The sequence below is a fragment of the Melanotaenia boesemani genome, chromosome 10 (genome assembly GCF_017639745.1).
Source record: "Melanotaenia boesemani isolate fMelBoe1 chromosome 10, fMelBoe1.pri, whole genome shotgun sequence".
Classification (NCBI taxonomy): domain Eukaryota; kingdom Metazoa; phylum Chordata; class Actinopteri; order Atheriniformes; family Melanotaeniidae; genus Melanotaenia; species Melanotaenia boesemani.
The window spans coordinates 17023498-17040167 of NC_055691.1; the positions used below are offsets into that span (position 1 = coordinate 17023498).

Sequence of the window (16670 nt, forward strand, 5' to 3'; positions counted from 1 at the left end):
TGTGCAAGAAAGTAAAAAAGTACAGGTGTATCTGAATTGTTATGATTGGGGCATTGCACTTTTAAAATAATGTGTTACTGGCTATGTCTTCTTCCAATAAGCAGTGAAAATAAACAAATTCTTAAAAAGGTGGTTTAACATGCCAGCAAATAATAATGCTCCTGTCAAAGCATTTACAATGACATAAATACAAGAAAATGGGATGAAAAATTAGTTTAGAAAATTCCCAACTGGAAGCTGTCTGCAGCTTCACTTCCTTTCTGTCATTCACCAACAGCGAATTTCTGCTTGTGGGATTTCCCTCTGCAAAAACAGTATAATGAAAATGAAGTGGTGCATGCAGGGTGCCTGAGGCTGCCAGTGAATGATGGGGCGTATTTGATCTGCACTACCACCCATAGTCAAGACATTAATAATATATGGAGCGTGGCGCTGCTCAAAAACGCCACCATCAGAACGCACACTTTAAATGCAACCAAGCATTAAAACAAATGCACGATCATATGCCGACATGTCTGGACAATAGTTGGGATGTTGCGTCAGGAATATATGCTATTTGATGTGACATAAGAGGTTATTAAATACCAGAGCTTTCCAGGAGGCATGTTTAGCTGTGTAGCAGCTATACCTTAGTGTCACACACACACACACACACACACTATCATAAACAAAGACTGTCATACAGGATAACTGAGTCCACAGTGATTTCTATACAACAAAGCATTGAGAAGTATTAAATATTCTAATTACACAATCTTCCGATTAAAAAATGTAAAGATTTTTGCAGTACTGAATCTTTTAAAATCTCCATAGCATTGAATAATCAGATGAATAGATAGAAGACAAAACTTCAAAGGTGAGGAAACGTACAAGAGAGATTAGGGTAAATCAAATCAATATCAGTGTCATGGTGATCCATCCACACCAGGAGCCAGTCCACCCATGGCTAACAGCGGCAACCAACCCCATCAGGACAGACTGGGGCCCAACACCACAGCCAAAAGGCTGCAGTGCAGGGCCCCAGCCACCCTGATAGGTGCAATCACTGTGGCAGCAGCCCCCAGACCGAGCAGGGAAAGCCCCCGGCATGGAGGATCCCCAAAAGGAAAATACTGGAGTTAAAATTAAAATTAAACAGCCTTAACAATAAGAACAGCTAAGAATGAATCCATTTAATAAAGGCATAAATAAATAAGAAGTAGTACAGTTGAATAAAATGAAAATAAAATAACGTGAAATAAAATTATGTAAAATAAATTAAAATAAAATAAAATTTTGTTAAAAGGTAAGCTAAAAAGGTAGGTCTTAAGCCTCTTTTTAAATACAACAACATTCTCTGCAGCCCTGAGGCCCTCTGGCAGACTGTTGTCTGTTGAAATGGACACCCTTGGAACAACTAAAAGGCCAGTACCAGAGGACCTCAGGGTCCATGAGAGTTCATGACTTAAAAGAGTTCTGATAAATAAGATGGCCCAAGACCATTTAGACAGGTATAAACTACTAAAAGAACCTTAAAATCAATCCTGAAACGCATGGGGAGCCAATGCAGCGATTGTAAAAATGGTGTGATGTGTTCCCGCCCAAAATGATGCAATAGTATGAATATGAAAGTATGTGTAAATTTAATTAGTTAGCTTCTAGTCATTATTAAAATTTTTACAGCTGTTTTTGCTTGAAACAGCTACCCTTATCTGCGTAATGAATGAAATGAAATGAAATGAAAAATACTTTATTAATCCCAAAGGGAAATTCAATTAAATTAATTAAATTAAAGTAAACCAGGGTTATTCAATTCAGTCCTATGAGGGCTGCAATCTAGCAGGTTTTCCACGTATCCCTGCTTCAACACACCTGACTAGATAGATCTATTTAATTTGATGCAGGTGTGTTGAAGCAAGGATAGATGGAAAACCTGCTGGATTGCAGCCCTTGTAGGACTGAATTGAAGAGCCCTGGTGTAAAGTATCTGTTTAAACCATATAAATACATAGTAAACGGAATAATGACGATACTAATGACTTAATAAACCATAAAGAGATACTAATTACTTTATACTTTATACTATTAGTAAATCCCAAGGGGAAGCTCATGGTTTTGTCAGTAGACAAAAATTTATTATTACATTATTATGTGTTTAGAAACTGAATGATATTTCTTGTGTGTATTGCTGGAACTCAACAGCTGACTGAATTAGGACAATGACTAATCAGGTGTGCTCTTTAGTGTTTATGTTTTTGTGTTTGTGTGGATTCATACCGGACAAGTGTGTCGGTGTGGTTCTGCATCAATGCGGCCTGGTTCATGGCCCTTAGCCAGGTGTTCATGTCCTCTTGGGTGTCAGCGCTGAAGTAATATGTCCGCATCCCAGTGTGCTCCGCCTGCGAGCCAATCACAGAGCTCTGCTTGTAAATGTACGAGCGCATACCAGTGTGGCTAGCCTATAGGAAGAGAGGAGAAGTGAGGTCAAGTGGTTGTCAGAGATGCACAGAAATCATCTGAGAGCTAGTGTGGAGGTCAGAGAGACGAGGAGATATCATGCTGTCCAGCGAGAAAGACGACATCAAGGGCCACATAAGCACTGATCGACACAGAGAGAGCCAATGAGGGAAACCACACAGTAGAAATAAACAGACAGGAACACCAGCCCGGTGTAAACAACAAAGCCACAACTTTTCACCAATGAAAGGCAAGAGACTTTGTCACCATGAAAACAGAAAAAGGTGGGTGAAAGATAAAAACAACCCCTAAACCTTCTTATCATGAACCTCTCTTCTTTAGCCATTTCCTCTTAGAAACCTCCTATAAAGATGCTAAAGTAAATACCAGATTACAAACACAACCGTTAAAGTATAAGATTCTAAGATGGTGTCCAAGATGATTTTAAAAGCATTTCTCCCAAAGGAAGGTATTAACATTTAAAGGAAAAAAAAAAAAAAAGAAAAAACAACTTAAGTTGAGTAGATGATGAAAATATTGTAGTAGTTTTTTAATTTGCCAAACAGCAAAATATTTCTGACCAATGTTAGTGAGGAGCAAACAATAATTTAAATTTAAATAACTGGTTTTTCCCCAATTAGACAACCAGAAACACACCCATGATGTAAACAAATGCTGCCCCTCGTCCTTTATAAGAGAGTCAGTGTAATGTTTTATAAGCTGATAAATGTGGCAGTTGTGGTTTCATCGTGTACAACTGCCCAAAGTGGCCTCAAGAAGTTATCGAACGCAGTTTAGAGCTTATAGCCATCTCCTTTATTTCCCAGAGTACCATTCACAGCGCAGCGGAGAACCCATGAGGGGTAGTTATATTCAACCGGCTATTCTTTTTGTGTGGGTGGAGACTACAGAAACACCAGACAGCACAGTGCAGGGAGTGCATGGAAGCAGGAGGGTTTCTGGACAAAATAAAAATTTGATTCTTTTTTTAAAAGCAGAATCTTGCTGGTGTGCAGCATTCTGATGTGTTTTAACACAATGCCAAGGAGTAAAGGCATCAGAAATGATCTTGAACAGGAAATATTGCTGCCCAAACATCTGGGAAGCAGTTTCAGGTAATTGGTGAACAACGTGGAGTCCATCATTCTACAGCAAGAATGAGTATTGACATGGAAAACATGAGCAGACGGTCTTCCCAGGAGTCAATGTCCTGGCAAGTTCACTCCAAAGTCTGTGCAATGCTCAGAGAAACTGCAAGGAATTCAAAAGGTACATTTCAGACTCTACTATCTATTCTACTTTACTCAATATCAAAGTTCATGACAGCCCAAATAAAAAAATACAAGTATGCCGTTTTTTTAAAGGGTTTTAGAAAAGAAAATGGCAGCAGAGCTTAGGTTTGCAAAGCTGCATCTAAAACTATAAGACTTCTCGAGCATTGTCCTTTGGACAGAACGGAACCAAGTACAGAAGTTTGGACACAATGTCCTACACAATGTTTGGTGAAAACCAAGCACAACCCACTAACACCTCATACCAACTTTGAAATACAGTGGTAGAGGGGTGATTATTTGGGTTTGTTTAGCTGTCACATAACCTGGTCACTTTGAAATAATTGACTTGACCATGAACTCTTCTATATACCAATGTATTCTAGAGTCACATGTGAGACAATGTGTCTGTCAGCCAAAGCTCGACCCATACTGGGTCAATGAACAGGACAATGATCCTTAACACAGCAAAAAATCTACAACACAATGTCTGAAAAAAAAAAGAAACTCAGTGTTGTAATGATCCAGTCGAAGTCCAGATTGATTGGCTTTTAAAAGAAGGTCTGGTCTCTCCAAAGTCTGCAATGGACTGGTGGCCTGTCCAGAGAGTGTGTGTATATATATATATATATATATATATATATACATACACACAATCCAATGAGCATATACTTTACTTTCTTCTTGACATACAGTAAGTGTAATATTTTAGCTATCCTTCATGATGGGGTGCACACACTCAAATAACTGAACCGGCATGAAATTCTAGGAACAGTATCAGTAACAGCTGCTCTTAAATTAATGGCCCTTAAGTATTTTGTATCCTTAATAGAGATGTCTTGTAGGGAATGTGGGGTTATTAGATCCCTTTTGAATGTGAGCTGCACTCCATTGAATGCTGCTCTATAAATGTCCCACTTTTCTTTTTCCTTCCTTCCTTCCTTTAGTGCTTCAGGAGTTGGGACCAGAAGAGAAATGAGAGCACCTACTCCACAACAGATGCATGTAAATCAAAACTAGTTAAACAGTAAATCTCTTCTACCCTGATTATTTCTCAGTATAATGAAGCATTGGCTACTGAGTGTGTGCAGAGGGCTGGTGCTGAGATCCAATATGGCTGCAACACAAACATTTCTATGTGATTTCTTGGTTTAGAGAATTAATATGATCCCTCAGCAGAATGGCTTTCTTGTCTTCAGCATGACAGTCAGAGACACACAAAACATCACACCCACTGAGGCTGTTTAATGTACACACTAAACACATTCATGAATAAAACAGACTGTCACCCTGCTGTTCTATCCGTGTTACTGTAAACTCTGTACAAACCCTGCCAAACGAATCCAAACATGAACACAAACAGCATGATAATTCACGCTCCTTTTGAAAGTGCTGCCATCTGGATGCTCAGACTTATTACAGAAGCTAAAGCAAAGCCTTACCAAAAAGAAAAAAAAAGGCTGAAATGTAACTTTCTGACTCAGAATGCTACAGCAAAACACTGATAAATATTTTAGGATCTGGGATTGCATCGTGTACCTAACGCATCCAGGACTCAGTAACCTGGCATGCACCATATTATCACCATTTTATGTTGTTCAGGTAGATAGGTAGAAAGTGAGAGTTTGCATGAATGAACTGAGAAGCTTAGACCGTGTAGGAGTGACTAAAGGCTTCATTCCAATGTGGTGATTTATGGTAAAAGTTCACATTCAGGTTGGTATTGTTGCAGATTTTTTATTGCTTAACCGATTTCATTTCACTTTTCTGGCATGTCAGACTATCACCTCTAGAAGAAGTATACTGTCTCTGTTTGCAGACTTTATAAAGGATGTTGCAGGTCTTAATTTTTACCATTCCAGGTTGATTAATTATTTAGTCCAGTAATCACCAACTCCAGACCTCTTAAACCAGTGTCCTGCAGATATTCAGTGTTTCCCTGCTGCAACACACCTGGCTCAAATTAATGGGTCATTAAGAATGCGGAAGCATTTAAACCAGGTGTGTTGCAGCAAATTCATTAGCAGCTATGTGGGCACTGTATTTCTGGCATACAGGGTGGGAAATACAAGCATTTTGAGTCAATAAATTTTAGTTTGGCTTGTTGGTGTTTTTTGTGTTATTTTTTTTTATCATCACGACTTTCATTTTTGGGACTTTATCTTTAAGGTTAGCTGTAAGTAGTGCAGAACTTTTGATAAGATGGTAAATCTAAAGTCAGATAGTGATGGGATCAAACTACATTAGCTTTAAAAATCCAAACAGATGATATAAAAAATCAAGTTGCTTTCCTCATATTAAGGATAAAATTTAATCTCTCCAGTCTCAAGCATGTGCATGTTCATGCTACAAGATTTGATGCAATCTGTATCACACACTGCAGGATTTTAAGGTAACTTACCAAGAAAAGGAAGACAAGAAGCAACAACTCACCATTTGATCTCAAGAGGAAGCAAATATTAAAATGGAGACTGCTGTGAACAACTTGCAGTAAACTTATCAATGAGAATGGTTTGAAGCGTGTGGATCAGAAAATGGCTGGAAAAGGTAGTCAACATGGATTTTCCTTTCTTCAACAAGAATTTTTAGAGGTGATTTTAAGCATCCAAAACAAAGTTACAGCTATTGGCCAGTAAGAAAACTTACTTACAACATACAATTTGTGTAGTGCCTGCAGATTAAATGTTGATAAGATGTCTTGGTACTTATTTGGATAAGATTACTTCAGTTTTCAGATCCTTTCTTCTTTAAGGTTCTTGGTTAACACTAAGAGCTCAGGAACCGTGCATTTGAAGCACAATGGTGCATGAGAACTGTTGTTTCACTAGGAAAAAATTCTAATCTACTGGTTCTTTTTAAAGAAATTTTTGGGCTCCAGAGGCTTTTGTTTGAGCGTATTCTGACATGAACAGGGGTCAAAAAGAGTAGGGAAAGACGTGCAGCAAAGGGCTCCAGGGCAGGACTTGAAAGTGCGCCGGCTGCACTGAGGAACTGTAGCCTCTGTACATTGGTCGGCTGCTCAACCAGTTGAAAGAAACTGCATAAAACGTTCTGGAAAATCTTATGATTCTCAATGCAAACTACAACAGCATCCTCAGGAAACATCTGTCTAAAGACATCTGTCCCCTCACCATTAGGACTCTGAGGGATGGTGTCTTATAGCCACAAAGAGACAGGCAGCTTGATTAGAGACAGAGGATTCTGCTACTAGTCAGTATTTGTATGCACATGCAGGAATAGTGTCTTTCATTGAACACACAAGAACGAACAAAGGTGTATGCTTTTGTAGTGAAACATGTTGCATAAACTGACGTCAAACTCGTATTACCAAAACCTAAGTCCACATTTATTCCAAACCCTGCTTCCATATCCTACTTCCATGGTAGTTTGTCCAGAGGAATGGCCTAATTTAGCAGAAAATATCGAGTGCAAAACCATGCAAACGTTACCAGACCATACACATTTAAAAGCTCTACAATCAACATCTAATTTGACCAGATTTGCTTCCAAAAAACACACAGAGACACATGCAGTAATGGCACAATGTAACACACACCACCAGCATGCTAAAATAACACCGGGAGTCTCTGTTTCTCTTTAACAGGAATGCCGAGAGGGTCATTCAGCTCTGAGTGTATGACCGACACACCTACACACTGCAGCCACACACTGCCAGGGCTCTTTTTTCCCCTGTTGCTTGTGTCTGTGTGGGAGTTGGTGGCACTTCACTTGTAAGGGTGTTTCTGATCATCTGTTTCCTGCTTTGTATTGTTTAATCACGCTTTATCGAAAAATAATAATAATAATAATGTGTTAAAAAAATCCCTCTTTTCTCACCATTTCCTTCTGCCCCTTATTTCACAGCTATCCATCCATATCATTCCTCTCCTCTCCATCCTTTCTATCACTTCCTCTCTTTATTTGCTTTATATTTCCACTCTGAATCATTTCCTGCCTTTTCTCTCTCAGCCTGAAAATATCACTTACTTCTCACACACAAAAGCTTGCAACAGTGAGTGCCTGCCCAATGCCTGTGGACAGCCCCTGACAAACACGTACGTTTTTTGTGTCCAAGCGCTATTTAAAGAGTCATTGTGCACATACAGATAAGCCTCAGAAGCCAGAGCACCACAAAGCTCCTGATAACGTAACTTCTCCCTGACCTGCAGCTGTAGAAGCTGAATTTAAACTGGAAAACACCCAAAGGGATCAAACAATTTGCTGGTGTCTCAGCTTTAGGAAAAATTTAGTGTCCTTGCTCTGTTAGTAAAATCCTGCTAGAGAGGTTTATCTATATCAGAGACGACTTAAAATGCAGTTTTAAAAAACTACTAGCATAATGGTTAAGTTGCAAAGCCTGTAGCTAGATTTCCTAAAGCATTTAAATGTTATTTTTCTACCCTTAATTTCGGGAAAAGTAGTCTGAGATGATGTGACATCTGAACAGCAAGGTTTTTCTCCACACCATCAAAAATTGCATGCTGGTACAGCCGATGCGATAGATAGAGGAGACAGGAAGAGGGGCACAATACTGTAGATGAGTGGCGAGCCCAAAGCCAAATAAGGCAAATACAAAGATTCATATTGTGATAAAGGAGAAGAGAAGAGAAAAGGGCATGAAAAACAAGGCAGGGAGAATTAAAACAGATGGAAAACTGACAGAAAAAAGGACATTTCAGCCAAAACAACATTATTTTCAAGACATGCATCAAAGGTTAGAGGAATATACATAATGTATATTCTGTCATGTTTTGAACCAAAAGCCACACCAATGGGAGACAACAATGAGAGCATAGAGTACCTATTTATGGGAGGGCTTTCACTGGCCGGCGTGACACACTCACAGGGAGGGAGGGAAGTCCCAGCCAGGCAGCCAGCCAATGGGAACAAGAGAGGGAAGAGGATTTTGTAATTAGGGGGGAGGAGAGGCTGAAAGGTGGGAGGTTGAGGGGTTCAAGTTGTAGCTGAATGTGGCCTTCTTCTGTGAACTTCTCTGGTTGAGAGTTTGACAGCATCCAACATCACTGACGGGTGTTTGGACGTTCTGTTCTGCTAGTGGTCTAGTGTAACTACACCCAACGGTGATGCCTACATGCTGATCACACCCTGGTGTACACAGGTTGACAATATTTTGAGCTATAATCAAAATATATGTATTATTGTATTTGTCTGGTAAAACCCAGATTTTTTTGTCTGGTCATTTCTGCCAATCTTTAGTAACACACACACACACACACATGCATGAGTTCAGATTATCTTCCATCTCAGCATCAAAAACAACAAGTGACCTGAAATAGCCGCTGGAATGAAGTGATATAACTCACAGAATTAGTCAGCAGCAATCATTTTAGTTGAAAAAAAAGTCTAAATACACCAAATGAATCAGAAATGTTTAGTTTGGTTTACTATAACTACAACCCTCACCACTTAAGTTGAGACATATAAATATTAACGTGTATATGAATTTACAGAAAGTTAAAACATCTGCGCTGAATGGGGAGGGTGAATAGGAAAGTTCAAGGTGTTGGGGTTGCAAATTAGATTTACTGGCACAATAATCAGGATTCAATAGAGCTGTGTCTTGAAATGATACTAAAACCCAGCTTGTCCAGGCTAATATGACTGAATGTAAACATAATTTAATAGAAAGAGATTACTCTAAAGAGATAAAGTGAGTAGGGAAACCGAGTTTAGACCTTTAGACTGAAGACTCTAACATGGCAAACAGATTTCCAGATATAAACTAGTTTTAAAGCTCCATTTAGCCGACTGAATTCCTGACTACAAAAATAAATTAAAAAAAACTCTCAGCATATGTAGTAATTACGTGTTAATTAGTAATGTATTTTTTAGTTGTCTACAGTACAATCAATCCTGTGTACTGTACAATAAGCCTCACTATTAACTCTACTCATTTTGGTCTCAGTTTAAAACCTACTGCCTCGGGGAATGGAGAAGCTTCATGCCATTCCAGTGGAACTTGTCTAACTCAATTGAGACGCTGACAGACAATCAGCAGTAATGGACGCTGCTGCAACAGGTGGTGAGTACTGCATAGCACTGAGAGGCGGATGGGTGTGATGGTAAGGTTATGATTGTATTGCTTTGTACTGTCATTCAAAAAAGTCCTCTAGGTGAATGCTATTTAAAACCATTTTGGATGAGAAAGAATTAACTAGACTGAACTGAAATGGTCACTTAAACAAGACTTATTAAAGCTGTTAGCTCAAATGATATCAAGCTATGAGAAAAAACACAAAAATGTTAGTCATAAAAACATCTCTTCGGGGGGAAATGGTTGTGTAGCAGCAAACCTGCTGGTTGACATGCATCAGGTGTTGCGTCAGCCTTCTGGAGGAAAAGGAATTTTTTAAAATGGAAATAAACGCCTGTTTTATCTGACAAGCTTCTGTGTCTGCAATGACATTACCCACTCAGTGGAAACCCGGCTTTAAATAGAATGAAACGTATACATTTTATCTCAAGTGGCTCGGCTGCGAATAAAACACATTATCGATGTCTGTCAAACTGAAATATCTGAAATATGAAACATTCTCATTTCTTACAAACTTGTTTCATCTTAGGATGAGAGAAAACACTTGAGTTAGTTTTAAAATTGGTTTTGTTTGGTAAAATCTGGGGACATGAACTTGGAAAAGATCTCATGAAACCAACTTTACTATAAAGTTCAGTTATTCATTGACTTGAGAAATTCAATTAATCCAGCTGAGAAATTGTTCTTGCTCACTATTCCCTTTCTTTTTTTCTTTTTTTTTGCTAAATAATTCCAGATGACCAGAGCCAGTCTCTAATTTAAAAAAAAAGAAAGAAAAAAAAATCAAGTAGCATCAGGGACAGAACCTGAGAAACATTAGACAGAATAGAAATAGTTTGTACAAAAAAAGGAGAAAAAAAAGAGGGTACGGGGGTGGGGGGGGCATACCTTAAAAGCATACTTGCGGCTGATGTGATCCTCGGGTCCCACGGTTGAAATGACATAGCTGGGCAGAGGAATACTGCCTAGGACCGATTCCTCTCTGCTGTCTGAGGAGAGAGAGAGAGAGAGAGATAGTGGGAGGAATGGAGAAGAGAGAGTTGTATGGAGGAGGGGTTGTGGGGGGAGGGAGTGAGTAGATAATCATGGCAAAGTGGGGGGGGGACAGAGATATGGAAGATAGTAAGGGGCAATAGAATAAATATCACTCATCACCCACTAATTTCATCTCGGCCTGCCGCCAGTATCATAATACTGACATGCATGCATGCACGCACGCGCGCGCACGCACACACACACACACACACACACACATGCCGTCACTCGTACCATAGTGTTGTGCCAAAAGGTAAATGACCACTCTGGTATTTCAGTGTTACAGAGCAAATGCTCCCCTGCTTCAACTCGCAGCCTGCTGCCTTCCTATGCTGAGATCACCCATGCATACACACACACACACACACATTTTCCCCTCTATAATAGCGAGGATGCTCACTGACAAAATGCCGCCTTTAACCTACAGAAGGCTTAACCCTCAAGCAGCCCTTTGAAGACAAATGTTTTCACTTTCTATAAACATCCTGAGCTCTCAAGGTTCTCTAAATAAAGCCCTTCAGAGGATTTGTTTTCCTCCTGAATATTGTGGCAGAGTGTTAGAATGTGTGTGTGAAAGACTGTGTTTGAGTGTGTAATAAGTGCTGCATCGTAAAATTCAGTAACGATATGAAAATATGTGTCCGTGGCACCTGTGCACGACGATGGGTGTTTGGCTGAGAGGTGATAAGGCAGTGCTGTGGATTAAACGGGTAATTGGTTAAAAATAATACAAGGGCCTTTGAAGGAGACATTCTCTAAATGGGGAGACGGTGGGGTAGTTTTTATCTGCACTGCCCAGCCTGGTCTCACCCAGACACACACATACTCATCCACATCGACCAGACCTGACCATGAAAAATAGAGTTATATTACATTCAACCAGCACAGTGTTAAAGTATTTATAGTGAGTGGAGAAGGGAGGTAAGGAAGTGTCCGCGAGATTAAGAATGGAAAGTGTCATATGCACACCCTCATTACGGCAAATTTGTGGGTTTTCAGATTGTAGCATAAAGATAAAAATGACTGAATACAGGCAGTAAAAGAAACAAGAGGCAGAACTGTGCACCTCATTAATCTGCTGGTGGTATGCGCTGTTTACCCAGTTTGTCTCCCATCCACAGAATGTGATTTATAAATATCATCGTGAGTGAGTGTAAATTAGGTGGCACTTCTGACCATGTGTATGCATGGAGGAGGCAATTACAATGGGACGTGCAGAGCACACACTGTCCACTCAACATAACTGAGTGAAACTATTACAACCAATATGCTACAAAATTTAATAATAAAGGCTTCCCTGATTGAAAAGGGTCAAATAAGTTAATAAAAGAGCACAGAATTTAACGATATATGACCAAATAAATACATTAAATCTATGTTTCCATGAATAATGCGGACAAAGGTAGAGTTTGTCCTACTGGAGGTTTAAGAAAAATACCATTTGTTTGGACAGCAGGGATGTCCTCACAGAAACTTGTGAAGCCAGACTGATACGAATTGTGCCATGAACTCAATACCCTTGTAAGGCCACTCTGCTGCACACAAGGCTATTTACTTCTGGGTCTTCAGTTTTAGAAAAATTATTATTTGTATTTCAGTTCTCATAAGCTATGCCCATGAATCAAAAGACAAATAAAAAAAAAACACAGATTACATTATGTTGGTAGCAGAAAGCATAGCAAGTAAAGGTACAATGATTTCTAAAATATGGTTGATTTGGGTTGTGTCCTTGTGTAAAGGACACTGGTCACGCATGAACGCTGCTTCATCCTGGAGAATTCCCAGGATTAATGCCTGCTTATAAGGCACTGTTGTGTGTATGAACCATTTTTCTTCTGCACAGATTTAGAACTACTCATAAATTCACCAAATAAGGTTCCGAGGAACTTTGTAATGTTTAGGATGATCGATTATTATACGTAATAGTCCTTTCGTTTAGGATAATGAAAATGAAAATACACTTTGTGTAACCCACAAAGCTCAGAGAAAAGTGGTACATGAAAAATGAGAGAATGAAACTCCTTTTATTCCCCACTATCTTAGAACAAAGTGTTTATATGTACAAAGAGGATCTGACATGACTCCATGTCACCACTATACTTCCAGTATACACAGGAAGGTAATAAAGTTATTGCCCAAAGTATATCCAACACTGCATCTCTGTGGACCATGTGAGGAAACGTTCCAAACAATCTGCCGATTGTAACTTTCTCATCGTATAGCCAAATTCACCATGTAGATGTCTGCATGATGGTAAGGGTGTATGTTAGAAAATCTGGACTTTAATGAAGCAAAGTCACTATCTGGGAATGCTTTATGCAACTTTAAAAAGAAGCACGAGTACTAACTAACAGTTTGACCCATCTGATTCTAGTCAAGTTTAAACATCTCGGAGTGACTTGGGCTATAGCTGCACATCAGGGTGCGATCTTCCTGTTTTTAGAGCTTCAAACTGATCTCTACAGAGGCTTTTCGTGAGTTGAGATAAAATTTTATTTATACCCTTACAATCAAATGTAGCAGAAACATTTGGTTGCAATTGGCAACTTTACCACTAGATGTCACTTACGGCACCTTCGCACTGGCACTGTTTGGCTTGCTTTAAACCAAGGATCTCCAACTCCAGTCCTTGTGAGCTACTGTCCTGCAGGTTTTGGATTTTTTTTCCTGATGCAACACACCTGACTCAAATCACTGGGTAATTAACAGGCTTGAGCAGAGGTATGTTGTAGTAGGAGACATATAAAACCTGCTGGACGGTTGCTCACGAAGACTGGAGTTGGAGATCCCAGCTTTAAACTAACCTTGGTCCACTTTCTCAGAGAGTACAGTTTGGAGAAGTGTGAACACTCATTTGCACTTTGATGCAGACGACATTAGCAAACCGGTCTGGTTGAAAACTAGGGGGTCTTGGTTCACTTGCAAGGGAACCCTGGTTGCGTGCAGTGTGAAAGCAAACAGACCATCCAGTGAACCAAAGGGAGGAATTTAAGCAGGATATGTCGTTAGCGCAACATGCTGGATAGCTTGCTGCCTCTCCAGCTGCTCATGCTGGACAGATTCTTGTGAAAACTGCTTTAGGTTTGAACACCAAAGTAAAAACAGAAACCCCAAGACTGCATAAATTTATTTTTGCTCTGTTGTTGTTTACTTGCAGTGAACAAGTCATTTTCTATCCTAGTCCATCAATTAAACAAGTTTTCTTCCAGTGTTTTTTCTTCTTGATCAGTGGTGATTTTAGGGAATATCGTCCCTAACGAGCAGTTGTTGTAACTACATGATCTTGTCCAGGTGGTGTTGTCTGCTTCAGAAAAGTGACGTGCGAAAGCAAACCAAACCAAAAGAACATGCAAAACTTTTCCCCACCCAATCGAACGGGGTCCCCTGGACTATCCTGGTGAGAATGCACCCTAAATCTTAAACTGTGTTACTTTGAACATGCTGAGTCCACCTTACAGTTCAGCAGTGAGTTTACCTTGCAAGGAAGCTGATCAATATGTGCATTGATAACTGAAGGTGGGTTTATGTATGACGACAATCATCAGTGACAGCTGATATTCATTCATTACTTTGATTAACAAATCAATTATCTGGTCACATGCAAAGTATTTGGGTTGTTTTTAAGTGTCTGCCCTTTTCCAAATGAGGAGTTTGTTTCACAGAATCACCTGGCATCACACCGAGTGTTTCATTATCATTTATATAAATTCACCTTTATTGAATTCATTTAGATTGCTCAATATGAACAAAAAATATGTTGGTAAATTACAAAAGATTTGACCTCTAAATATAAACGAGAGAAAAATGAAAGGCTAGGTTGTTCTGGAACATTAAAAGGGAGAGGAGTGATGCTGGGAACAATTCATGTGTTTTTATGTTGAGAAAAGGAACCTTTGAAGTGAGCAAGAAGACAGAGAAAAGAGAGAAAATGAGACGACACAGAATTGATTTCACCCTCCCTGTCGAGGCGAGCAGGCAGAGCCGTGTCTCCCAAAAGGATGTTAAGAAGATGGCGATGAATAAGGAAGGCGTGGAGAGGCAGATAAAGATGGATGGAACCCAGTGGTGATGGGGGTGTGTGATGTATGCGTGAGCTGTCAATATGTGTGCCAATGTGTTTCAGCTGGAGCTCACTGAGAAGATCTGATTAATGCCCACCCCGACTGACTTACTAGCTCCTTCATCTCCCACATTTCATAGTATCGTCAGAATCTGCTTTCAGCTCCCATTTCATGTTTTTTAGTTTGTAATAAGCAGTTTGATTGATTGTTGACCTAATTAGGCATTCTTTGTTCAATCAGTATTCATTTTTGTCTAATTTACTGACATTGGGTGCATGACAGTGTGGCAACGTTACCTCACAATAAGGAGGTTGCAGGTTTAAATCTCAGCAAGACCGTCAACAGAATAGAAGGCTACAGAACCACCTGCTCTGTTATTGGATAGCAAAACTTTCAAGTCACAAAATTGCGACAAGCACCAGGACATATTTCCAGAAAGAGTTCAAACCTGTTGCAACTTTCCACCACTAGACAAGTGGCATGTGACTCCTTAAGGAAATCGCATTTGAAAGTCAACATACGAAGCCGATGACGAAGTGCTCACAGTCTGTAACGCAGAGTAAATCACAGAGAACGCACACACATATCGAAACACTTTTTCACTGTTTATGTAGTACTTTTTAATCTATTAGCCATCTCTGACTCTGGAGGGGAAAATTTGCTTCCTGGATGACGACTGGTCAGCAAGTGACAGTGAAAGTGATGCTTCTGTTAGAAATCATGGTGCGTCTGTCTACAACAATAACGTACCTGAAGCAACACAAGTGGGAGATGAAACTGAGGCTTTATCTAACCGAGTTTGGGGAGGCAGAATACAAAACAAAATTAGATGAGTAATTTTACTCCCATCATAAACTCTGGTTCATATTCAATGTTGTTCTTCTTATTTACAGTATGCCTTAACAGTTCATAACATTTTCTTTAAAAACTCCAGCGTCTAAAGGGTTCATCTGAAACGTCTGTAAAGAAATGCTTACCAAAGCACTTCAATTTTCTTGGTGCTTTTGTGTAACTTCTGACATATTTATTTTTACAAGGCCACAAGGCTTCATTTACAACTACAACCTCAACAAGCTCAAAATATATGTGAGCCTAATATGAGCACATAATTTTGAAGGTACAATGCTTATACTCCACTGGGATATAACTGATTCTCCTCATTGGGACCATTTCTGTACTCTGATTTCATAGCGCACAAACAGATGTAATGATCATCTGGCTGCAGGATCTGTATCCTCATGTTCCGCTCTTCCTTTTCCCACATGTCTAAATCTTATTCTGTTGTCTTGTCAGGTATGGGTGTGGCACTGATGCAGCTGTGGTTCATCAACTCATCACCTTGCTGCATCATTGGTCTGCACTTCAATCTTTACCAGGTCATTTCTATCATCAGTCAGCTAACACCCAAGCCATGTCCTGCAACTTAAGACTTGTCTTCTGGAATATCCCGTCTTTCCTGGCATGTGTCTCTTTGTGCCTCAGGTCTCCCGTCACTGTCAATGCTTCGCGGCTACACTGCCTGCCTGCCCACCCACTCACCTGTCAGCCTGCTTTACTTGTTGAATCTCTCTCTCTCTCTCTCTCTCTCTCTCTCTCTCTCTCTCTCAGGATCAACACAACATCAATCTACAAAGAGTCACTGTGCAATGTATAAATAAATCCATGTGTCCATCTGGTCCAGTCACTCAGGTGTTTGTGCCAAGAGTAGTAGTTACATTGCTATATAAGATACAGATGACTGATGCTCTAATACTGCATATACAAATAAATTAGAACACAATCCACTGAATAGTAACATTTGTGACATGTGAT

At 39.7% G+C, this 16670-nt stretch overlaps 1 protein-coding gene across 10 annotated transcripts in view; it reads right to left on the bottom strand.

The window, feature by feature from the left end:
• Nucleotides 1-16670, bottom strand: part of LOC121648203 (pleckstrin homology domain-containing family A member 7-like) — a 138066-nt gene that overhangs the window by 25793 nt on the left and 95603 nt on the right. For 8 of the 10 annotated variants that reach the window (XM_041998203.1, XM_041998202.1, XM_041998201.1 and 5 more), the window contains 2 exons: nucleotides 10651-10751; nucleotides 2257-2438 (listed from right to left, as the gene is read on the bottom strand). In XM_041998203.1, coding sequence (XP_041854137.1) covers nucleotides 2257-2438; nucleotides 10651-10751 — 283 coding nt within the window. The remainder of the gene's footprint in view (nucleotides 1-2256; nucleotides 2439-10650; nucleotides 10752-16670) is intronic. The other 2 variants (XM_041998204.1, XM_041998197.1) reach the window with 1 other exon arrangement.